This window comes from Dendropsophus ebraccatus, chromosome 5 (assembly GCF_027789765.1).
Source record: "Dendropsophus ebraccatus isolate aDenEbr1 chromosome 5, aDenEbr1.pat, whole genome shotgun sequence".
NCBI lineage: Eukaryota > Metazoa > Chordata > Amphibia > Anura > Hylidae > Dendropsophus > Dendropsophus ebraccatus.
Genome location: NC_091458.1, coordinates 26,013,463 through 26,040,348, shown reverse-complemented (window position 1 = coordinate 26,040,348; position 26,886 = coordinate 26,013,463). Strand labels below are relative to the sequence as shown.

Below are 26,886 nucleotides of genomic sequence, written 5' to 3'. Positions count from 1 at the left end.
ACCAATGGACTCAATACAGAGCATAGACACTGAAGCATCATTCAATAACTTTAATATAATATAAACCGTTAATAAATGTCACTTATAAAACACACATAAAGGCACTTCCAACGCAAATACGAGACAAGGCGAGACAAGGCCAGCCAAGGCCCCGAATAACACAAGCCGTCAATAATGATAAGCTGTGTGGGAGCATATGGAGAGACGTAAATGGTCCTGAACCATTACCCAGGGGTCCGCAGTCCTGCCCGCCGAGAGGTAATGATGTGTGGGGACTGTGCTTGGCGGCAGCGGGAAAAGGGACTGCCACAGGAGAAGCTGCCATTCAAGTGCAAGCGGGAGTCTTCTTACTACTTCCAGAGTCGGTAAAACCCCAGAGCAATCGCCAGGCAAGTGAATACAGAAGCTGCCGAGAAATAGGAACTTGGTAAGAATAACATTTAACACTTCACATACATCAATATCTACAAGTGGCTTTAATAGGTAATAACTAAGGCTGGACTGAACAGTTCATGGCACTAGAAGGCTTGTCATGGGGGCAGAGGTCTCAGCCGAATGTGTTTGGCTACTTTCACACACGTTTTCAGTATGTTACTTCCAATTGACTTCCATGCACCTGCCTACTTTAGGCTGGTATATCTGAGACCATACCTGGACCATAGATGCCATTGCCTGGCTTTACAGTGCCATTCGTCAGTCGTGTTGAAAAGACCTTTCAAATTGTTGTAGTGTCTCTGATTCTCCCTTAAAAAGTCACTGTCGTTATTTTTTTTTTTTTTGCAGAAATCAATAGTACAGGCGATTTTAACCCCTTCAGGACCAGGCTAATTTTCATTTTTGCGCTTTTTCCTCCTTGTGCTTAAAAGGCCATAGCACTTGCATTTTTACACCTACAGACCCACATGAGCCCTTATTTTTTGCGTCACTAATTGTACTTTGCAATGACAGGCTGAAGGCTGAAGTGGGGGGGGGGGGGAAGTCTTTTTGAATGCAGATAATTACATATTTGCCTAATAAACTCAATTACAAAGTTTCTTAAAATCGCCTGGACTATTGATTTCTGCAAAAAAATAAAATAAATAAAACTACAGTGATACTTCAAATACTTCTGACTAGTGTTGAGCGGACCTGTCCCTAGGGCTGCCTGGAAAACATGGATACACCCTATGGCTGTATCCATGTTTTTTAGGACACCCTAAGGCTGCATCCAACTTCTGCAGTCAAGGCGCAGTATTAAAAAAAAAAACCAAAAACGTTTCATTTTCGCGTCAGACTTGGCCGTAATATAGCAGTAATGGTGAGCACCATCAGTCTAATCCCCGCACTTTAGATATAGCTTAGATAAGTAATATAAAACCTTCTTGTAAGTTTGATACTCACCGGCCAGAAATCGAATGGTGTCCAGTTTATGTGACTCCATAAGCGTCTTCAGGGATGCAATATCGATATCAATTTTCTTATTGATTTCTGTGATGGCGCCATCAGTACTTACATTCTATAAGGATTCAGACAAGGTTAGAAGAATATGAGTAGTGGTTACATTCTTATTATAAGTCTGAATACTGTGCCCCATGTTGAACTACACGTCTCAGCATATCCTCACTTCTAGTAAATGGAGATGCTGGGCTAGAGGAAACAAACAGAAGTGAATATGTTTGGACACATACATCTAGATTTGTGCATATCATATCAATGGGAGCGCCACTTTATGTTTAGGGATAGATAGTATATTCCTGTACAGCCAGATTCTGTTTCTACCATCTGGTGGAGGCTTCGGCAATGGTAAATGGTGCAGGGAGGCAGGTCAGGTCTCCAGAACCCTCTGTAGTGGATACTCATATTGAGCCCAGTAGTATAGTAATACAACTATAAGCCGGAACCACATTGTATTCTGAGACCATATTAAAAGATTTCCATTACAAGGCGACATGGGAGCCATAATAAGCAGCAGGACTGGGGCAGGTGAGTGAGTATATATATATATATATATATATATATATATATATTTTTTTTTTTTTTTATTATTATTTTTTTTTTTAAATAAAACAACCTGTGAGTAGGTTTATACTTTCCTATCTAACAGTAGCATAAATTAGTAACAGAGAAGCTGAACAGAATGATGTATCACTTACACTGTTATGTGCAGCTGATCCAGAGATCTCCTCCTGAATAACATGGACAATAAGTAGTCCTCTCCATTATGCGCATGAGCTCTGTAGTCCCCAATATTCATGAGCAGAAAACTCTGCCCATCAGATGCTGATTGGCAGTTACCTATCTATGCTGTGTATAGGCAGTCAACTGTCAATCAGCAGCTGGAGGGCGGGGGGAGGGGTGTGGCAAGAATCCTATTCTCCTGCATATTAGGAGAACAGCTGAACAGAATAATGTCCGTAACATTTATCTTATAGTTTATGCGGTCTTCATTTAAAGTAGCATAAACCTAGTGACAGATTCTCTTTAACTCTTTGGGGGGTCAGGAAAACCACTTTAAACTCTATTTGCAGAAACCAGCATGTCCCTTTAATGCAGTGCTTCTCAATTCCAGTCCTCAGGCCTCACCAACAGGTCATGTTTGTAGGATGCCCCATACAAAGAACACCTGTGATAATACCTGATGCACCGAGTATAATTATATCACCTGTGAAATACTAAGGAAATCCTCAAAACATGACCTGTTGGTGAGGCCTGAGGACTGGAATTGAGAAGCACTGCATTAATGTGTTTGTGTCATAATAATAATCATATTTGTATTATTTGTGTCATGGCGGTAGCAGGGGATTCACTTGTGTTATAAGACAGACAGTCCAAAGCAATGATTGTCTGCCCCTCTTGGGAAGTGTGTGGACAGGAAGTCATAGAAAACGATTGATCGTCATGAGTTAGAAAAACCTTTCCTTACAAAAGGACAAACTGCTATGAAATGAGAGGTGACGGTAGGGTGGGCTACTCTTTGCTCATCTGTAACTGATATAAGAGCCGCAGCGTAAACGGGAAAGAATTAATCTTCCCGGCATCAGAGAGTAGCGATTACAGCTGGGAGAAGGGGGGGGGGGGCGCACTGCACGGAGATCATCCCCAGCTAAGCATCCAACCCACACACAACATCATCCGCAGCAGTATAAAAAAGCTCAACCTTCATTTCATTTGATGGAGAAAAAAATTAAAGAAATACTTTATTTTATTATTAAAAAAATTGACTTCAATGGAGACCACAATAAATCTGCAGGTGTTCCATAGTCATTGCTGTCTGTTATTGGTATTAAAGGGGAAGTCCGGGCAAAATAATTTTAACATATGTTATTGCCCAACAAAAGTTATGAAAATTACTAATAGACACTTATTATGGGAAATGCACCTATAGTGCATTTTCCCTGCACTTACTACAGCATGGCGTGTTCAGGTCTCTGTAAAGTTGGTGATGTCACGTCATATAAACTGCTGCTGCTCCAGTCTGTCCCACCGCTGCAGCAGGTGTCGGCAGTTTATGTGATGTGACATCACCAACTTTACAGAGACCTGAACACGCCATGCTGTAGTAAGTGCAGGGAAAATGCACTATAGGTGCATTTCCCATAATAAGTGTCTATTAGTAATTTTCATAACTTTTGTTGGGCAATAACCTATCTGAAAATTATTTTGCCCGGACAGTTATAACCCCCCACCCCCATTGACTCTACAACAACAAATAATATAAAAATGACTGATGAAAGGGGGGCTCTAGGGCAGTCATACAAGTCCTATAACAGTCTCAGAAAAGATCATCCCAGCCGGTATGATCTCTAGCACCACAGAGTTTTGATGCGGGACTGTGACTGGTGGGGGTCCCAATGTCATTGGTATACTGGCAGCTCCTCATCATGGTGCCGTCTACTTCTATATATCTCACCTTCTTGTGGAATTCGGTGCTGGCCTCCATCAACTTCTTCTCCTGCTCTGTGAACTGGAAAATAGAATTAACATGGAGGAGGAGGAGATGTCATGAGCTACAGATCTAGGATCGGAGGTCCCACCTAGAAGATCTAGGGTACTGTTATATGGGTATATCGGAATCTAAAGCCTGGATACATCAGCAGGCAACACTAGTTACAAAGTTGGTATACAATTTGACTGTTATTGTCCTGTACCCCAAGGTTCAGCATATCACTGTTCTGTGTCAGTTTGAGAAGTCATGCAGATACACTGACTTCTTTCAGTCACTTCCAGCAGGTGGCAGCAGAGACCTTCTTACCATATCAGTGAGACGGCTTCTCTCCAGGTTGATGTCCAGCTTGGTGTCTGCGCGGATCTGATTAGTTTCGTTCTTGAAGAGATGAAGGAACATTTGGTCAGCACTACAGGCATCTCCCTTATGATCCACAAGCATTCACCCCCTCATTGTGAATTGGTACAACTTCCACAGTGATCACCAGGTAATGTCAGTGAGATTATAATATCAGTGTCTATACAGCGGAGGCGCCTGTGTATAGTGTGTACAACACTATAGAACATGGGGGCAGCGCAGCACACAGGTGTGGATTATGCTTGTATGTGCACAGGCCCTTAGTATCCTCACATGTCATCACTTACCTGTAGGTGCTGTTTGACGTGATTGATTTCAATCTTCATTTTCTACGACACAAGCAAAATAAAAAATATCCGTCAGATACATGAACATGTGCATGTCCCCTACATCTAGCCCCTAAAGGCCCTGAGTGGCTGCTTCTCTATTACTGGGGTGGGGCCTAAAAGTGCAGTGTCATTTGAAAAACTTTCTGACGTGTCCTAGGGGCATGTTACAGTTCTGATCAGTTGGGGTCTGGATGCCGAGAACCAGTAGAGGGAAGTGCATGGTAAGCGTGATCACCCCCTGCTCTGATAGAGAGCTCTGGTATCAGAAAGTTCTACAGGTGTGTAATTTACTTCTATTTAAAAACCTTGTCCTGCAGGAAGTGATGTATTCTTTCCAGTCTGACACAGTGGTCTCTGCTGCCACCTCTGTCCATGTCAGGAACTGTCCAGAGCAGGAGAGGTTTTCTATGTGGATCTGATACTGCTCTGCTCAGAGGTGGCAGCAGAGAGCATTGTGTCAGACTGGAAAGAATACACCACTTCCTGCAGAACATACAGCAGCTGATAAGTACTGGATAAGTTGAGATTTTTAAATAGAAGCATTTTACAAATCTACATAACTTTTCGATACCAGGTATTTGAAAGAGTTCCCCTTTAAGCCCATACACGCTTTTGGGTAGCGTTTCCATAGAGTCCACCCCTTTGTAGTCTGATTAGGTCTGATGGCAGGTATATTATATCCGGCTCCATCACTCATAGCATTCCATACACGTTCTAGACCCCAAAAGCTTCTTTGATCTTAGCTTTGTACTACATTAGCATCCGGCAAAGGCGACGTCTCCTACTTATGCGCCCCTGACGCCGGGCACGATCCTGCACTTCAGTGAAATGTCAAAGAATGAGACATGGCGCCTTTTTAAAAAGTTAAAATATACATCATAACATCCAGGACTTTGGGTGGAAAGTGACGGAAATGTGAAGCTGTGTCCCTGATACTATCCTATGATCACTGACTATCCTCCATGAATGGTGGTATTTACTAGCTGGAGTAGGGTCTATTCTCATGCGGTGGCTTGGTAAATAAGGAGCGCACTTTCCATACCTCATTCTCCGCCCTCAGCGTTGCAAATTCGCTTTTCTCCAGTATCACCATGTCTTTCCGAATAGAGTCCAGATGTGCCATGATCTGCTGGAGGGTGATTTCCTGGAGGAGAACAAGCACATGGGCTGAAAGGAGCCGACATCTGTATGTATGGGTCCATTCACACATCACGGTCCATGGTGCACACTGCGCTTTTACTGTGTTAGTGAGTAAAGTCAGCAGCGGCGCCTATTCAAGTGTCTATTCCGTTTTCTCCATAGAAGGTAGTGTAAAAAAAATCGCCATGACATCTTTAGCTATCACTACCGCCAGGATCCCAGACCCCTCAGTTCTGCTCTATGATATGACAGGAACCACTAGAGGTTGTGCACTCTCCACTCAGTGTCACATACAGACCATGGGTATCCCTGACTAATGTCACTGAACCCTGAGGATCCATACACCACACAGGATCAGTATGCACAGGGTCAGTGGCTGAGGATATAGATTGAGAGTCAGGATCAGCGTAACGTATCCTTGGCGCTGTTTAACCCCTTCACCGCTGGAGACTCCGGACTGCAATAGGTGAATACGGCCAGACCTATCCTTCTGGAAGTCTACAACTACGTAAAATAAGTAAAATCAAGCCACAACTTTTCAAGTTCCTTGAAAACTCAAAGAGGAGTTGAAAGGGTTTACTGGAACTTTTCTCCATTACCGCTCTTACCAATCACAACCTGATACCACCCTCTGTACAGCCTTCAGTGATGCCAAGGGGTGAACCTAGCTAAGGTATCACCCCCATTACCAGGGACAACCTGGGACATGAAAAAACCCAGACATTAGTATACAAACAGGCTCACTGCAAGCCATAGATACTAACCAGCATTAATATAAATATATATATGCATGGTCTGCATAGCGGGGTCTACAGCGCTATACTCTGACCCAGGAAGTCTCCTTCACCTTCCAAATCATAGCAGATCCACTTCAGGCTGGGGCTTACATCAGAGGACAGGACAGGAGGTAATCTCTGCATAGCGGTAACCCCTCTCTCCCCGGACAGAGAGCGCTGCATGTATGTGCCCACATCTGTCCTGCTCATTCCTTCATGCTCCCTGCAGTCTCTGTCCATCCTTGTGTTTCCCATCCTCTCCATTACTGTACAGTAACTTATAATATCACATATCGTGCTGTTTCTGAATGTTTGTTTCATCTGATTTACATGTTGTTCAGAATAATAAATCATTATTTTTGGGGTGTGGAACCAATTGTCTGCATTTCTATGATTTATTATTTGAAAGCTTGCTTTGGTATAAGAGTGGATTTGGATTACAAGCGCCGTCCTGGAATGAATTATGCTCGTAATCCAAGGCACCACTGTATGTATGTATATATATATCTAGTCTCCCCTTTTAGTATGTCTCTTCTGTTATTGTAGATTTACCAACCACATCTGCTGGAAGTTTGTTCCAAGCATCTACTACTCTTTCAGTAAAGTAATTTTTTTCTCATGTTGCTAGCTACTGATCTTTCCCCCAAATAACCTCAGATTATGTCTCCTTGTTCTTCTTGTTTCTTCCCTCCTGAACCTTATTTAGTCCTGTAACATATATAAAGGTTTCCACCATGTCCCCCCTTCCCGTTCTTCCCACCTGTAACATATATAAAGGTTTCCACCATGTCCCCCCTTCCCGTTCTTCCCACCTGTAACATATATAAAGGTTTCCATCATGTCCCCCCTTCCCGTTCTTCCCACCTGTAACATATATAAAGGTTTCCACCATGTCCCCCCTTCCCATTCTTCCCACCTGTAACCATATTACCTCCAGACTATACAGATAAAAATCCTTATATACATCACCTACTGTACACATAGCCCAAAAAACACTCACACACTGTATACATCACACACACCACTCACATGCTGCATAAACAACCAACACTGGACACTAGATCACAGCTGGCCCACTGCTCTCCAGCCCATCTGGCATTTGCCGGACTTGCCAGATGGTCAGTCTGACCCTTTCTGATACTAACCTATTATTGTCATCCCTTCCCCTGTACAGTGGTCTGTGTTACTACTACTACTTTTCTTCCCCTAATCGCCCATCTATCACACCTATTACTGTCACCTCATCCCCTTCACAGCCTCAACCTGAGGAAGGGGGTCACAGGAACGTCTTCATGTTATCACTAGAGATGAGCGAATCTGGAGCACGCTCGGGTTCATCTGAACCAGAAAGCTCTGCATCTGATTACCATAGGCCATAAGTTGTATCCCTATTTTTCAGGACTAACTAGGGCTGCATCCAACTTCTTTAGCCAGAAAGCGTCTGGATTTGAATGAACCTAAGCATGCTCGAGATTAGCTCATCTCTAGTTATCACCCCTCTTACCTAATCCTCTCCAAACCTAACCAGATTACTACAGGTCTCATGATGAGTGAACCTCAAAGATGGCGGCTTATCTCGCACATCTACATTAACAGTCTGTCTCCATGTCAGTTCCCCCTTAAATGTGGCGGAGGCCTCTAACGCCGGTCACCTCCATAATGTATTCGGCCTTGTGTAGTCGCTCCTTTTCTTCCAGTAATACTTTCATTTTCTGATGGATGTCTGACAGGCGCACAAATAAAATGACAGATTCCATTATGGCGTGAAGGTAAAATATATGAATGTGTGAGGATTAATCATGCTGCGCCGACAAATAAAAAAAAAAAAAAAAGGGAAATTTGTCACCTAAATTTAATGCAACGTTCAGTGTCTGCCATTATACGGCATCATCCGATACAGCCGAGTAACTGCTGGACAACATGGGCTGATACTGACAACGGACTGAGACAGAGAACGGCACCAATGTTTATAATACAGAAGATTCTTCAGGAATTAAGATTAACCGCAGCTGCAATACACAACCCGGGGAGAGATGTGCTGCTGCTTCATGTTCTTCTAATCCCGGACAATCCCTCTAAATCTTTAACTCTGCTAAATATAATTACATTTCTGAATATCATTCCCATCATGGATTGGTATAGAACAGTATGTGACAACTGCAGACCTCAAGTGACCCCCAACAGGTTGTGTTATATGTATTTTCTTAGTAGATAATAGGTGATATAATTATAGTCAGTGCATCACTGTGCATGGAGGTATCACTATATGTTCTCTGTATGTATTCAAGTCATGGCCTCGTGGGAGGACTGGAGGTCTGAAACACAGATTTCACAATTACTATAATACTGCTCCTATGTACAAGAATATAACTACTATAATACGGTTCAGGGAAAAAAAAGAGCACTGCACCTCACACCTATGGCTGATACTAGTACCTCTCGGCTGCATAAACATCAGAATTCTGTATGTGAATTGTCCCATTCTATATGTGATAGCTATGGTGAGTGCAATACCTTATCCAGACTTGTGCTGTTTGGGGGCAGCTTCCTCCGCCGGTGGTGCTGGCTGCGTTCTCGTGTGGCATTTTTGGTACTGGTCCTGTGGCATGGGGGTTGAGGGGCCGTTCCATGGCCTCCCTTCCCTGACTGTGCACGCCTGTGGGGGTGGTGGTCACTGACCGGCACAGTGTGGACTAGTGTAGGGACCCATGTGTATCAGATACCTGCACGCGGTACATGGGGCAGTGTGGCTTGATCAATTCACATACAGAATTCTGATGTTTATGCAGCCGAGAGGCACTAGTATCAGCCATAGGTGTGAGGTGCAGCACTCTTTTTCTTCCCTGAACCATAACTACTATAATACTGCTACTATATACAAGAATATAACTACTATAATACTGCTCCTATATACAAGAATATAACTACTATAACACTGTCCCCTATATACAAGAATATAACTACTATAATACTGCTCCTATATACAAGAATATAACTACTATAATACTGCTACTATATACAAGAATATAGCTACTATAATACTGCTCCTATATACAAGAATATAACTACTATAATACTGCCTCCTATATACAACAATATAACTTCTATACTACTGCTCCTATATACAAGAATATAACTACTATAATACTGCTCCTATATACAAGAATATAACTACTATTATACTGTTACCTGTTGGGCCCGGGTCACCATATCCTTGTATACAGAGTCCAGGCTTGCATTGGTCAGTGATGCCAGCGTTGTTACCACCACCTCTGACTGCTCTTTATTGAATCCTAATAGTTAAGAAAAATGAACACAATAAAAATGTAGTAAAGAAAAGGACGTACATAGAGTATATGATAAATACAGACCTTAAAGGGGTTATCCAGCGCCGAAAACATGGCCACTTTCTTCCAGAGACAGCACGACTGTTGTCTTCAGTTCAGATGCGGTTTGCAATTAAGCTCCATTCCCTTCAATGGAACTAAATTACAAAACCAACACCTAAACTAAAGACAAGAGCGGTGCTGTCTCTGGAGCAAAGTGGCAATGATTTTGTAGCGCTGGATAACCCATTTACAATCATGGGATGCATCAAAAGAGGCCAAGATGCTGAAGATGAGAACATGGGGGGAGATTTATCAAACATGGTGTAGAGTGAAACTGCCTCAGTTGCCCCTAGCAACCAATCAGATTCCACCTTTCATTCCTCACAGACTCTTTGGAAAATGAAAGGTGGAATCTGATTGGTTGCTAGGGACAACTGAGCCAGTTTCACTTTACACCATGTTTGATAAATCTCCCCCATAGTTTTACCTCTTTATAAATCACTGGTCAGACCACACATGGTATATACTGCGTACAGTTTTGGGCACCGGTATATAAGAAGGACACAGCTGAACTGGAGCGGCTGTTTTTATGTTGGTTTGGCAATAAAGAAGTATTCATATTGTATCTGCTAGGAGTGCTGGACCTTTTCTCTGAATTCCATGCTGCCTGCTTCCGGGCTTTACCGTGTACTAACAAAGGAGATTAGGACTGGTGAGCTGACTACTTGCTACATTTGTGATGGGGCAATTGTGATCTTTTTTTTTTTCCAAAGATTTTTATTAAAGGAGAAGTCCGGTGAAAATGTTTATTAACGTATTGTATTGCCCCCCAAAAGTTATACAAATCCCCAATATACACTTATTACAGGAAATGCATATAAAGTGCTTTTTTCCCTGCACTTACTACTGCATCAAGGCTTCACTTCCTGGATAACATGGTGATGTCACTTCCTGGATAACATGGTGATGTCACTTCCTGGATAGCATGGTGATGTCACACCCCGACTCCCAGAGCTGTGCGGGCTGTGGCTGCTGGACAGGATGATGGCAGGGGGATGCTCATTGTCCCTCCAGTGCCCTGTGTCCCTCAGTGTCCCCCGTCATCATCCTCTCCAGCAGCCACAGCCGGCACAGCTCTGGGAGTCGGGTCGTGACATCACCATGTTATCCAGGAAGTGACATCACCATGTTATCCAGGAAGTGACATCACCATGTTATCCAGGAAGTGAAGCCTTGATGCAGTAGTAAGTGCAGGAAAAAAGCACTTTATAAGCATTTCCCATAATAAGTGTATATTGGTAATTTGTATAACTTTTGGGGGGCAATACAATACTTTAATATAAATTTTCAATGGACTTCTCCTTAAAGATTTACAATATTTAAACAAGTAATGTAAACATTGAGAATAAGAGTTTTTGTATAAAAGCAAAAAGTCCTTGTAGTCCGTCTTGTGAGGAAGAAACGCTGTTAGGGTTTCTGTAGGTTGAACTTGATGGACTCTTCTCTTCTTTTATCCTTATAAACTATGTAACTATGTACCTTCTCCCTGTGCAGCTCTTTTCTACAGTATAAGAAGCAATAAAAACAGTGACAAGTGGAAGCTGGAAAATGTATTACAAGTTTATACCATAAAATATGTAAGGGTATGATGTATATGATGGCAGCTTAATCAGAAAAGTGTAGGGTGTAGTAACAGGATGTAAGGCCGCATGCACACTATGGAATACGCACAAAGAACCTGCTGCGGATTCCGTCACTGGCCCTCTGCTCGCGGCTGCGTGCATTGCCGCCAGTGCCATAGACTTTATTCTAGGCACAGGCGGATTCTGCAGTCCGCCAGAAGAATTGACATGAAGAATAGAGATGCGTGTGGGCGGAGATACACGTGGCTGTGAGCGGTAACGAGCAACGAAATCCTCAGTGGGTTTTCTGCAGGTATTCCGTAGTGTGCATGCACCCTAATAGGGTGTAGTAATAGGGTGTAATAGTGTAGGGTGTTGTAATAGGGTGTAATAGTGTAGGGAGTAGGGCTGGGCGCGGAGTGTCGAGCGGGCTGGAGGTGCAGGGTGGCGTGGAGTGTTGGGCGGGCAGTAAGGTGCAGGGCGAGTGGGCGTCTGCTTAACAGCACCAAGGCTGACCTGCCCCTGCGTCCCGCTCCCCTCTCGGCCCCACATGCTGGTCCCTGGTCTCTGGAGATGGCTGCAGGGACTAGAATAGGGTGATCGCGCCATTACGGGTCCTGGAGCTGTACATCGGGATTGGGGGGTGCAGTGCAGACCCCCGATCCCGCTGTACAGCTCCAGGACCCGCAGTGATGCGATCACCCTAGTCCCTGCAGCCTTCTCCAGAGACCAGGGACCAGCATGTGTGCTGGGGTGAGGGGAGAAAGAGGAGGGCTATGTGCACTCCTGAATTAGTTACCCCCATATGCCCAGTCCCCCCCAGTCTGCCCCAGTCCCCCTTAGTCAACCCCCAGTCTGCCTCAGTCACTCTCAGCTGCCTAAGTCCTTCCCAGCTGCCTCAGTCCCCCTTAGTCACCCCCAGTCCCCCTCAGTCACCCCCAGCGTCCCCAGTCCCCCTCAGTTACCCCCAGTCCCCCTCAGTCACCTCCAGCGTCCCCAGTCCCCCTCAGTCACCTCCAGCGTCCCCAGTCCCCCCCACCTGCCCCAGTCCCCCTCAGTCACCCCCAGCTGCCCCAGTCCCCCCCAGCGTCCCCAGTCCCCTCAGTCACCCCCAGCTGCCCCAGTCATCCACAGAGTCCCCAGTCCCCCCCAGCTGCCCCAGTCCCCCCTTAGTCACCCCCAGGCCCCCCAGTCTGCCTTAGTCACCCCTCATTTATAATTGTACTACTACTACACCCCTTATCTATACCTGTACTACTACTACACCCTCATCTATACCTGTACTACTACTACTACACCAGTCATCTATACCTGTATTACTACTACAACCCTCATCTGTACCTGTACTACTACTACACCCCTCATCTATACCTGTACAACTACTACACCCCTCATCTATACCTGTACTACTACTACTACACCCCCATCTTTACCTGTACTACTACGACTACTAATCCCCCTCATCTGTACTAATACACCCCTCATCTATACCTGTACTACCACGCCCCTCATCTATACCTGTACTACCACACCCCTTATCCACTATAGCTCCACTACTACACCCTACCTAGATGGAGGCACAAAGAAGATCTCCTATTCTATATGGGGGCACAGAGTAGCACATATTTGGCAAGCTTCTTAAATGGGGCACAGAGGGGGCTTGTCAACTACATGGGGGCACCGGGGGAGCACTGTTACAGTGCGAAGCAATAGAGTTGTTGTCTCAAACGTCATTAAAATACCATCTGACGCTGCAGGGAGAAAAATGTTCTATTTATTTAGCAAAAAGAAAAAAAAAAAAAAAAAAAAAAAAAAAAAAAAATCGAGATTTAAATCGAGAATCAACCAAAAATTTTTTAAAATCGAGATTTTATTTTTTGGCCATATCGCCCAGCCCTAGTAGGGTGTAATCATAAAAGTGTAGGGTTGTGTATTTATTCCAGGGACACAGGTTTATGGAGACCATGTAAGCTGGATGAGGGGAGGGGGGGTGACATGTACCCCGAGGACGGGAGAAGTTGTCAGTTCGGTGTCACCCATCAGGACGTCTCCCATCTCTCTGACTTCTTCACCTTCTCAGTGAGAGAAAACAATGCTGCAAATGTAGCGGCAGATAAGAGCTGGCGTCCTGTGTCACCTCCCCACCAATAACTCATGTAATCCCATAGAGGCAGCACACGGCGCCGCTGTCAGAGCCAGGGGGGAGGGGGGAGATCAGAGCGTCCTTCTGGTGACCTTCTCCTTGTACCTCACAAGACACAATGACAGATCGATAAACCTGCCAGCGGATCTGCGCACGGATCTGGTCTGATCTCATAGGTCTGAATGGGCGTCTGCTTTACTTTCCAAAAATCATTCAGGAGACAACGGCCTCTTGTACAGAAATATAGTGTCTGACATCACCAGCTAAACAGATGACATCATCAGCCAAAGAGATGACATCAATGGCTGGAGCCAGACGTCCTGCTGGGAGGTGAGGAGGAATTATATGGAGGCAGAGCTGTCACCATAATATACAGCGGCAGTGACATCAACACCGCCCGGCGCCAGTAAAGTTATAAAACATTAAAAATATATGAGGGAAATGTTCATCTCTAAGAAACCAAATATAGAGTAAGATTCCTTGTATCTAAAATCACTGGGATCACGTATTCCGGACTATTGGGGGCTCATAGTGAAAACGCACTCAGCAGAATAGTGATTGCAGCTTTGGAGTATAATACAGCATGTAACTCAGGATCAGTACAGGATAAGTAATGTAATGTATGTACACAGTTACCCCACCAGCAGAATAGTGAGTGCAGCTCTGCAGTATAATACAGGATATAACTCAGGATAAGTAATGTAATGTATGTACACAGTGACCCCACCAGCAGAATAGTGAGGGCAGCTCTGGAGTATAATACAGGATGTAACTCAGGATCAGTACAGGATAAGTAATGTAATGTATGTACAGTGACCCCACCAGCAGAATAGTGAGTGCAGCTCTGGAGTATAATACAGGATGTAACTCAGGATCACTACAGGATAAGTAATGTAATGTATGTACACAGTGACCCCACCAGCAGAATAGTGAGGGCAGATCTGGAGTATAATACAGGATGTAACTCAGGATCAGTACAGGATAAGTAATGTAATGTGTGTACACAGTGACCTCACCAGCAGAATAGTGAGTGCAGCTCTGGAGTATAATACAGGATGTAACTCAGGATCAGTACAGGATAAGTAATGTAATGTGTGTACACAGTGACCTCACCAGCAGAATCCTGCTCTCAGGACATACAATAATGAAGTGACACTAGCTCCGCCCCTGTGACTAGACACCCTGATAATGCCGGCTCACCATGACTCTCCAGGTCTCGCACCAGGGCATGCGTATCAAACGTCAGCTTCCTCTGCTCGGACGGGGTGATCTCCACCTGTCTGACATCATAACTAGAGAGACCGGGCACCGAGGATCCAAATCCTTGAGAGGAAACAGAATGAACATTATAATAAAATCCCTGTACAACGTTATAACAATCCGTGTGATTGGTCGTCATAATGGTGTGTTTACACGGAGAGAACAAATTGATATTTCCCCCTTTTTTAAAATCCATTCCTGGCTTTGGCTTCAAAAATCTGTCAGATAAATCTGTCTGTGTAAACGCACCATAAGGAAATAATGAAAGAGGAGAATGGAGATTTCTGAAGCTGCACCCCAACCTGTGGGTCTCCAAGTGTTGTAAAACTACAACTCCCAGCATGCTCGGACAAGCTGCAGCTGGCCAGTCATGCTGGGATTTGTAGTTCTGCCACAGGTTGGAGGCAGCAGTGATTAGACTGCACTGCACTCCTGACACCACTAGGTGGCGCTGTTTTATTAAACATTACAAGAAGCAGAGGGGGCAGCGCAGTACCAGGCTCCGGGCCCCTGTACTAGACATCAGCTGGGGGCCACATCACACTCCTCCTCCCGCATGATCAACCCTAATAGTGGGTTAACCCATTAAGAAGGCCACACCTTCTGTCAAAGAGACATACACTGCGGCGCCTCTAATCCCGTCCACTACTGACAGGACTAAGCAGACAATATGCTAATAAAGTTTTTTGAAAACGACAATTGAAACTTTTTTTTTTGTTAGAGCGACCGCGTCCCGTCCTCACCCCGCCCGCAGCTCCTCTGTGCTGCTGTGAGCAGCTGCGCCGTCCACCTATAAGCAGCCCCTCTCATCCTCTGCTCACTGACAGCTTCAGGGTATCCCTGTCCTCCAATCTGGTCACGCGGGTTGCTTCCCGTAACGTCACTTCCGCTCCGGCGCTAAGCATTGTGGGTGTTGTAGTTTTCTGTGTGACAGGAGTAATGACTTCTGTGGCGGATGCTGCACAGGCGGGAAAGTGAAGGAGGCGCCGTGGTAGGCAGCAGCTTGAGGGCGCTAATAGTAGGGGTAATAATAATGTGGGGACTGGTATATTCCGATGAATGGCAGATAGTTGGCTGTATAGTCCAGGCTCAATATTCATGTTTATTACTGAGAAGGAGTCCTCCAGCACCTAACAGTGACTACCACACATGCCACATAGCACTGACGGCAGAGTGCAATCATTACAGAGACTACACCCAGGCCTGTATTTAGAGGGGACGTCTTAGTTTGGGGACTGGTTCTGTCCAGTGTTGGACTGGGGTACCTGGGGCCATCAATATACAACCAGTGAGACACGACATGCTGACCCGCTCCTTTCCTGGATTCATCTGTATCTGTGACAAATCTCAGAACATCCTCCATTTATACAGCTCTCAGGGTATGCTGGGAGTTGTAGTCTCTGAGAGGACAACCCTGTAATAAACCACTGTGTGCAGAGTCTCAAGGTGGCTGCAATCTGTGGGCGACAACCATCAGCCCTGAAGGTCCAGCAATACATCTGTCTACAGCGGCAGCTATCAGGATTGTACTACTGTACTACAACTCCCAGCATATCCTGAGGGCTGCAGACTGAAGTAAATGCTGGGAGTTGTAGTGCCTGCAGCTGTTGTAGTTTGGTCCTATACACTGGATGCTTTGTGGCACATAAGAATACATAGATCTGTGGGGGCTCAGTGCAGGGAAGTGACCCCAGAACATCTCTAATAAGATATAGGGGGAGATGTTTTTGTTGTATCCCCTATTAGTGATGTTCTGGGGTCACTTCCCTGCACTGAGCCCCCACAGATCTATGTATTCTGATATGCCACAAAGCATCCAGTGTATAATGCACCTAGGATCCATCTACAACAGCTGCAGGCACTACAACTCCCAGCATATCCTGAGAGCTGCAGACTGTTCTGGGAGTTGTAGTGCCCGCAGCTGTTGTAGTTGGGTCCTGGAGGCGTTGTGGGAGATCAGAATACATAGATCTGTGGGGGCTCAGTGCAGGGAAGTGACCCCAGAACATCACTAATAGGGGATAGAACAAAAAGATCTCCCCTTATCCCTATTAGTGATGTTCTGGGGTCACTTCCCTACACTGAGCCCCCACAGATCTATGTATTCTTATATGCCACAAAGCATCCAGTGTATGATGCACCTAGGACCCAACTACAAGAGCTGCAGGCACTACAACTCCCAGCATGTACTGACAGTCTGCAGCCCTCAGGACATGCTGGGAGTTGTAGTGCCTGCGGCTGTTGTAGTTGGGTCCTAGTTTAAAAGTTTGCGCTAGTGTACTGTAGTGACCGCAGGGCTGTGTCAGTACACTACCGCAAACAATACACTGACCCATTGAGACCCCAATGGTACACAGGCTCTGCACACTATAGAAGTAATTACAGTGCAGTTACTAATGACTCACAGGTGACGTCTTCTCCGATTGCCGTTGTTAACTTTTTGCTTTCTTCTCCATCTGGCGCAGCATCATGAAGACTTCTCCGAACACAACTCGTCTGCAGTGTGGGCAGCTGGGGGTGACGGGGAGCCAGGGAGAGCAGCTGGGGGTCAGGGGAGCAGCAGGGAGGGCAGCTAGGGTAGCACGGGAGAAGCTGGGGTTCAGGCGGGCTGGGGGGGCAGGGGAGAGGCTGGGGGGTCAGGGGAGAGGCTGGGGGTCAGGGGAGACGCTGGGGGGGCAGGGGAGACGCTGGGGGGCAGGGGAGAGGCCGGGGGGCGGGCAGATGCTGGGGGCTGGGGGGGGGGGAGGCTGGGGGGCAGGGGGGAGAGTCTGGGGGGCAGGGGAGAGGCCGCGGGGCGGGCAGACGCTAGGGGGCAGGGGGGAGAGGCTGGGGGGAAGACGGAGCGGCCGGAAGCAGGAGCAGGATGGGCAGGCAGGCTGGTTCCCTCCCCCCATGCAGCTCCGGGGTCCGGGGCAGGGGGGGAGCTTCCGACACACACAGCCTGACAGAGGCCGAAAGCTCACAGCTGCAGCCCCGCGGTCCCCGGATCTTCTCTCCTGCTCGGCATTGACGTCACATCACATGAGCGCCGCCGAGGAGAGAAGATCCGGGACCGCGGGGCTGCAGCTGTGAGCTTCCAGCCTCTGTCAGGCTGTGTGTGCCGGAAGCTCACCCCCGGCCCCGCACCCGGACCTCGGCGCTGCATGGGGGGATGGAACCAGCCTGCCTGCCCATCCTGCTCCCGGCCGCTCCGTCTCCCCCCCGCAACCCCCCCCCCCCCCCCCCCCGGCGCGGACTAGGCACCCGTGGCACCTGTACGGTTAAAAAAAAATAATAATAAAAAAACTACCACAGGTGCCTAGTGGCAAATACGGCCCTGACTACCCATAACCACCCATAACTATGACTAGAGAAAGACCCCTATATTACTACACAACCCTATAACAGTGACAGCAGAGACCACTATAAGTGACTACAGCAGAGACCACCATTATTGACTACAACACAACCACTTTTAACAGTGACTATAACAGAAACCACCATGAGAATGACTACAACATGGATGGACCACCATACCAGTGACTATAATACTGCCCCCTATATACAGGAATATAACTACTATAATACTGCCCCATATGTACAAGAATATAACTACTATAATACTGCTCCTATGTACAAGAATATAACTACTATAATACTGCTCCTATATACAAGAATATAACTACTATAATACTGCTCCTATACACACGAATATAACTACTATAATACTGCCTCCTATATAAAAGAATATAACTACTATAATACTGCTCCCTATATACAGGAATATAACTACTATAATACTGCTCCTATATAAAAGAATATAACTACTATAATACTGCCCCATATACAAGACTATAACTACTATAATACTGCCCCCTATGTACAAGAATATAACTACTATAATACTGCTCCTGTATACAAGAATATAACTACTATAATACTGCTCCTATATGCAATGATGAGATGTAGTTACCCGCACCACGCCAAAGGAATACAGCACTGTAGTGGAGAAAGTCTTTTGATAAACTCAGTTCTGATCCTTCCGTGGAGTTAAGCCAGGACGCGTCTGCACCCATCTCCTCTCCCCGCTTCCATGGAATAAATAAAGACAGCAAGCTGAAAACTACTGGTGAGTGCTACTACGTGTTTCTTCTACACACATAACTACTATAATACTGCTCCTATATACAAGAATATAACTACTATAATACTGCCTCCTATATACAAGAATATAACTACTATAATACTGCTCATATATACAAGAATATAACTACTATAATACTGTCCCCTATATACAAGAATATAACTACTATAATACTGCTTCTATATACAAGAATATAACTACTATAATACTGCTTCTATGTACAAGAATATAATACTGCTCCCTATATACAGGAATATAACTACTATAATACTGCTCCCTATATACAGGAATATAACTACTATAATACTGCTCCTATGTACAAGAATATAACTACTATAATACTGCTCCTATATACAAGAATATAACTACTATAATACTGCTCCTATATACAAGAATATAACTACTATAATACTGTCCCCTATATACAAGAATATAACTACTATAATACTGCTTCTATATACAAGAATATAACTACTATAATACTGCTCCCTATATACAGGAATATAATACTGCTCCCTATATACAGGAATATAACTACTATAATACTGCTCCCTATATACAGGAATATAACTACTATAATACTGCTCCTATGTACAAGAATATAACTACTATAATTGGCATAAGCAGGAAGAAAATAATCCAATGCACTCACCGGTCAGATGCACTCTTCAGTAGTTTATTGATATCGTATCATACCAAGGAGGGGGAAGGGTGGAATAGGTGCGGGAACGTCTCTGCAGTAACAACAGTTTCACGCCGCAGCGCTTTGTCAAGTTCAGAGTACGTCACTACCGGAATAGGAGTGTCTTATATACAATTAGTGCACACATGTGTCAAAAACAGAAAAAACAAAAGTGCAAGTAATAAACAAATAAAAGATACATCTAATGAAGGAAAAAATCTTACAGGAAAACACTCCAATCATTTCTTTCATTTAGCCCGTTTGGGCCGAAAGCGTCTAATTCCGCTATCCAGATCGCTTCTCTTCTGAGAAGTCTCTGATGTTTATCCCCTCCTTTGTCTTTCGGATCGATCTTTTCCAGACCTAGGAAGCGCAAGCACTTTGCGTCTCCTGCATGGACTGTGTTCACATGGTCTATCAGGCGGGGGACGCCTTTCCCCGTTCTGATAGAGTACATGTGTTCTTTGAATCGGGTCCATATGGGTCGTTTAGTCTTCCCTATATAGAAACGGTTGCACGGACATATGATGCCATATACTATGAATGCTGATCTACATGTGATTAAATTGCGGATGTAACAATCTACGCCATTAAGTTTTATGTAGTCGGTGGTGATAAGTTGGGAGCAGTAATTACAGGTCCCACACCACTTATTGCCTTTCAGATGAGTATGGGTCAACCATTCACTACCCGTTTTTTTAGAGGCTGTGTTCATATTCAGAACATCGCCAATGGTGCGATTTTTTCTGTAAGTAATAAGGGGGCCATGTGTGGCAATGTGGCCAATATCTTCGTCCTGTTCAAGTATATGCCAGTGCCTGTGTATACTTTGTGCTATGATGTTGTTGAGTGGAGAATTTTGGAAAGCAAAGGTGAATCTTTTTTGTTGTGTCTCAGTGAGAGATTTTTTAGTGTTTAATAGACTATCTCGGGGTATTGTGTCTACCTTCTTTCTGGCCTGGGCTATGATCTTGGGGGGATACTGTCTAGCTAGTAATCTAGATTCTAAATTCTTGGCTTGGTTGGAGAACAATTGTTCTGTGTTGTTTATTCTTTTTAGGCGAACTAATTGGCTGAAGGGAATAGAGTTTTTTACCCTTGCAGGGTGGGAACTAGCGTAGTGAAGGACTGAGTTGCAGGCTGTTTTTTTCCTAAAGACAGATGTCAAGAGGTGGCCATCTTTAATATCGACTTGTACGTCTAGGAAATCGTCTAGTGTGTACTAATTGTATATAAGACACTCCTATTCCGGTAGTGACGTACTCTGAACTTGACAAAGCGCTGCGGCGTGAAACTGTTGTTACTGCAGAGACGTTCCCGCACCTATTCCACCCTTCCCCCTCCTTGGTATGATACGATATCAATAAACTACTGAAGAGTGCATCTGACCGGTGAGTGCATTGGATTATTTTCTTCCTGCTTATGCCAATTTTGTCCTCCGCTCCTCTGCTGCACCCCGACTGTCACCTCAGTTGATTTACATATGTCTTTCCACTACCCGGATATCCAAACGTGAGCCACGCTCACCTGTAGTGCGGGCGCTATCCTCTACCTTGACGTTTGATAACTACTATAATACTGCCTCCTATATACAAGAATATAACTACTATAATACGGTTCAGGGAAGAAAAAGAGCGCTGCACCTCACACCTATGGCTGATACTAGTACCTCTCGGCTGCATAAAAAACATCAGAATTCTGTATGTGAATTGATCAAGCCACACTGCCCCATGTACCTCGTGCAGGTATCTGATACACATGGGTCCCTACACTAAGTCCACACCGTGCTGGTCAGTGACCACCACCCCCGCAGGTGTGCACAGTCAGGGAAGGGAGGCCATGGAACGGCCCTGCAACCCCCATGTCACAGGACCAGACCCAAAAATGCCACACCAAAACCCAGCCAGCACCACCGGCGGAGGAAGCTGCCCCCAAACAGCACAAGTCTGGATAAGGTATTGCACTTACCATAGCTATCGCAGATAGAATGGGACAGGCAGGAGGGATTAAAACCATGAGCACTCAGATGTCTCCTGCTAATTGCGGTCATGTGGGTCTTACAGGAGGAGTGCAAAACACAGAGAAAAGAAAAAAACAAAATACGGTTCAGGGAAGAAAAAGAGCGCTGCACCTCACACCTATGGCTGACACTAGTGCCTCTCGGCTGCATAAAAAACATCAGAATTCTGTATGTGAATTGATCACATTAATACCATACCCATACTTGTGTCGTTTGGGGGCAGCCTCCCCCGCCGGTGGTGCTGGCCGGGTTCTGGTGGGGCTGTTTGGGTTTGGTCCTGTGACATGGGTGTTGCAGGGCCACTCCATGGCCCCCCTTCCCTGCACGTGCACGCTTTGCGGGGGTGGCGGTCGCTGACCGACACGGTGTGGAGTTAGCGTAGGGACCCGTGTGGACCAGAGGACCTGCACGGTGGTACATGGGGCTATTATGGCTTGATCAAATCATATACAGACACTCTGGTATTGATTTTTAATGTAGGCCTAGCGGCATTAGTATCAGCCATAGATGGGATGTTCAGCCGTTCCTTTCTCTCCAGTTTCCATAACTACTATAATACTGCTCCTATATACAAGAATATAACTACTATAATACTGTTTCCTATATACAAGAATATAACTACTATAATACTGCTCCTATATACAAGAATATAACTACTATAATACTGCTCCTATATACAAGAATATAACTACTATAATACTGCCCCCAATGTACAAGACTATAACTACTATAATACTGCTCCTATATACAAGAATATAACTACTATAATACTGCTCCTATATACAAGAATATAACTACTATAATACTGCCTCCTATATACAGGAATATAACTACTATAATACTGCTCCTATATACAGGAATATAACTACTATAATACTGCCCCCTATATACAAGAATATAACTACTATAATACTGCCCCTATATACAAGAATATAACTACTACAATACTGACCCCTATATACAAGAATATAACTACTATAATACCCTAAGCTTGAGGAAGCGGCAATCAGCCGTGAAACAGCTGTCCTGGGGTAGCGTGCGCCCGCACCTCCACCTGTCCTCCCTTCCCCGCTGAACATAGTGCCTGAATAAAGAAATCCTACCTTGCCGGTGAGTGCCCGGATCTGTTTTTTCCATTTGCTATAACTACTATAATACTGCCCCTATATACAAGAATATAACTACTACAATACTGCCCCCTATATACAAGAATATAACTACTATAATACTGCCCCTATATACAAGAATATAACTACTACAATACTGCTCCTATATACAAGAATATAACTACTATAATACTGCTCCTATGTACAAGAATATAACTACTACAATACTGCCCCCTATATACAAGAATATAACTACTATAATACTGCTCCTATGTACAAGAATATAACTACTACAATACTGCCCCCTATATACAAGAATATGCCTCCAGTACCTAATACTTTATTATAATAAATTAATAGCTATTTTTACCACTGTGTTTCCTGTCTTTCTATCTTTATACTCCGGATTGCAGTATAACATATACGCTGTCTTGGCCTCCAGTATGTATAACCAGTGGCTCTTTATACTTCACTGTATACTAATTTAGCTTTGTTGTCGGAGTCATTTCATGTGTGTCCCTTTGCTGTGTGTTTTTTAAGCGTTTCCTCTGCTTGTTTTGTGGCTCTCTGCGCAGCAAACAATCTGTTCGCCTTGACAAGCCAAGATTTAATAGATGGCTCCGACCAAACTGGAAGAAAGAAAGACTAATTACTTTAACCCTACACCCCCCTGGGACCCCCGGTGCACGTGGTGAAGCGGCTCCAGATCATCGTGTTTGCTGGAGTTGCAGCTAATATGTCCAACATTTTCAGTGAAACGGAACAGAGGATAAGAGCCCCATATTGTTAGTGCACAAATCCTGGAAGCGGCGTATAAGTATCTGTGCAGCTTATTAGAGGCCGTGGTATTAACATTTCTGCAAAACGAGTGCATTGCCCATAGTGGCCTATTATATATGTGTTTCCGCTACAATCTGATATTTATATGTTTTTATTTAATTTTATAATCACTGGGGGGGGGGGGGGGGGGGCTAAAATGAGATTTTCAGCCTCCTTTACCTGTGAAGAAACTGAAAAAGATCACGCCGTTGCGGACATGTTAAAGGGATACTCCAGGGGAATAAATTGTCTTCAAATCAACTGGTATCAGAAAGCTGCCAATTTGAAAAGTTCCCGACATCGACAGAGGTGGCAGCAGAGAGCGCTGTGTTAGACTGGAAAGAATACACCACTTCCTGCAGGGCGTACGGCAGCTGATAAGTACTGGAAGTTTTAAGATTTTTAAATAGAATTAAATTATAAATGTATACATTTCTGATATCCCTTTAAAGCCTCAAAAAATGGCCATGCAACAGATGAGGGAGAAGGAAGCATTTTATTTGGCAGTAGGTCCCTCTTCCCCTAGTACATGCACATGGAAAGATTCCATATGATTTGACCATCCCTCAGCGAAGACCATTCTTGATCTGTGTCGGGTCACCATAAGTTCTAAAATAGTACTGTATGTATAGGGGAAAAATAAATTATGCATGGAATGGTGGGGTGCCCTGAAAAAAAATTGTCTCAAAGATGGAAGATGTAAAGCTGAAAATGATCGTCTCTCCAGCACTAGTGTTGATCAGAAGATGATATAGCTCCAAGATCATCAATCATTTTCAGGTTAGGTACCCTGTTTCCCGGAAAATAAGACCTAGTAGAGGTTTTGCTGAATTGCTAAATATAAGGCCTCCCCCGAAAGGAAGACCTAGCAAAATTTTTGTTTGGAAGCATGCTTGTAAAACAGAATACAAGGGCACGCTACTGGGAATCTTTTTATCCCACCGCCATTGTCTCCTACCATCACAGTTCATTGCAGAGCACCTGCATGCAGAACAAGAAGACCGTCACCTGCTGCGACCTTTACCTTTCGCGACTGTAAATGTGCAGGCAAGACATCAAGAGGCCCATAGCCTGCCGCCATCGCCGTTGACCCCTACTGCCAGATGTAGAGCTGCACACAGTGTGCCATTATCCTGTTGCCTGCCACTGTACCGTACGCTGTCCCTGCTGTGCTGTACAAGTGTGCTGTGAGGAGCTCCCTCTGGTGGCCGGAAGCCACCATACCGCAAGCTCTGTCCATGCTGTGCATGTGACATGAGAATTCCTTATCATCGAAAAATAAGTTATCCCTTGAAAATAAGACCTATCGCATGTTTTGGAGCAAAAATGTATATGACACTTTTATTTTCGGGGAAAAACAGTAATAGGATAGTGCCAAGATATGTCATCTCTTGTGGTCAGTGGAGTTCTGGTTTTGCACTGTGTCGCTCCAGGCCTCCTTTGTTCTCTCGATCACAAAGGGGTCAAGATTTCAGATCCTTCTGATTATAAAGTGAAGTTTGTACTAACAATTCACTCAATACTTGTTATTATCTTTTTAGTCTCCTTCCCCCAGTTCTGAGCTGCTGCTATCTGCCGAAGACTCTGTGTGTGAGCTCTTTACTCCATTTCCGCTCTGAGCCCCCTCTATGCACTCTATAGAACTAAGAGGGTTTATTTGAAGTCAAATTGTTGGTGACCTCACTGTGATTATCCCTCCCCACATTACAAAATCCAGATACAGCCTGCCAGGGACACTGTTTATATGAGCCGTCTTAGAAGGGAGGGGGAGGAGGGAGTTCAGAGAAGAGATGGGGAGAACAGCTCAAACACAGTTTACTGTGGGTTTTTTTTAGCAGAAAGCAGCAGCTCAGAACTGGGGAAGGAGACAGATAAGATAATAACAAGTATGGAAGGAATTATTAGTCCTCAGGAGGGGGGATAAATCAACATGTATTTTACCTAATGCATATCCCCTTTAAGAGACCTTCAGTTATCATGCACCATTAATAGAAATCTGTGAGAGCTGCTGAGTTTAGGGGGGGAAAAAGTTGAGGTCTGACCTTTTGGACATCACCATCATGACAGAAGTATGACAGAAGATCACTTTTGAGTGGATTTGCCCTTTAAATCCGGCAGCTCTAGCTATTCATGTGAATACTGACGGAATTAAAGGGGTTGTCTAGCGAAAATCTTTTTCTTTCAGATCAACTGGTGTCAAAAAGTTATATAGATTTGTAATTTACTTCTACTAAAAAATATGCAGTCTTCCCATACTTATTAGCTGCTGTATGTCATGCAGGAAATGTTTTTTGTTATTTTCAGTCTGACACAGTGCTCTCTGCTGACATATCTGGCCGAGAGAGGAACTCTTGTCTCGGTTTTCTATAAATCCCCATTGAAAACCTCTCCTGCTCTGGACAGTTCCTGTCTCGGCCAGAGATGTCAGCAGAGAGCACTGTGTCAGACTGAAAATAAAACATTTCCTGCATGACATACAGCAGCTAATAAGTATGGGAAGACTTGAGATTTTTTAATGGAAGTAAATTAGAAATCTATATAACTCTCTGACACCAGTTGATCTGAAAGAAAAAGATTTTCCCTGGACAACCCCTTTAAGTGGTCATGAATACATCCAGATCTGTGCCTTGCGATGAAAGTGGATGTGAGACTCTGTATAGATATAACATGAGATCATGTCTGAGTGGTTGCTGTGGGTTACAGCTAGACCCCCCCCCCCCCCGGGACGCTTTAATGGACACTGTAAAGCGCGTTTCATTTAACGCATGACACTCGGGGGACTATCACGTCTCCATTTCATTCGCACCTATTCCTGAAAGCAATTTTCTCTTGTCCTGCATCTTTTCATCTACTTTAAGTGGCTCAGGGACCTCTTCATCTTAGTAACCAGCTATCGGCCGCCGCCATGCACCTGCTTGTAGAAATATAATAACTTATTCCAGCACAAAAGCAAAGCTGTCCGTAACGTTTAGTCTGTATCTTCTGGCTATACACAACCCAAAGTCTGCCAAGGAATACAAAGAAATACAGGGCAAATCTAGTCTATTGTTCCCAATGATGACGTTCTAGGATCTTACATCACCATCTCTTTGCTGCTCAATATTGCTGCAAGAAACTATTTAAAGGGGTTGTTTGCCCAATTTTTTTTTTTTTTTTTAAATTTAACTGGTGCCAGTGATTTGTAATTTACTTCTATTAAAAAATCTCAAGTCATCCAGTACTTATCAGCTACTGTATGTCCCTCAGGAAGCAGTA

At 44.5% G+C, this 26,886-nt stretch overlaps 1 protein-coding gene across 1 annotated transcript; it reads right to left on the bottom strand.

The window, feature by feature from the left end:
- Nucleotides 1-35: 35 nt before the first annotated feature.
- Nucleotides 36-15,742, bottom strand: CCDC90B (coiled-coil domain containing 90B). Its single transcript, XM_069972009.1, has 9 exons — nucleotides 15,625-15,742; nucleotides 14,822-14,944; nucleotides 9,717-9,820; nucleotides 5,654-5,755; nucleotides 4,570-4,611; nucleotides 4,232-4,303; nucleotides 3,890-3,943; nucleotides 1,381-1,495; nucleotides 36-406 (listed from the first exon to the last, which is right to left on the bottom strand). The coding sequence occupies exons 1-9, from the start codon at nucleotides 15,689-15,691 to the stop codon at nucleotides 351-353; spliced, it is 735 nt and encodes a 244-aa protein (XP_069828110.1). The 5' UTR covers nucleotides 15,692-15,742; the 3' UTR covers nucleotides 36-350.
- Nucleotides 15,743-26,886: the final 11,144 nt, after the last annotated feature.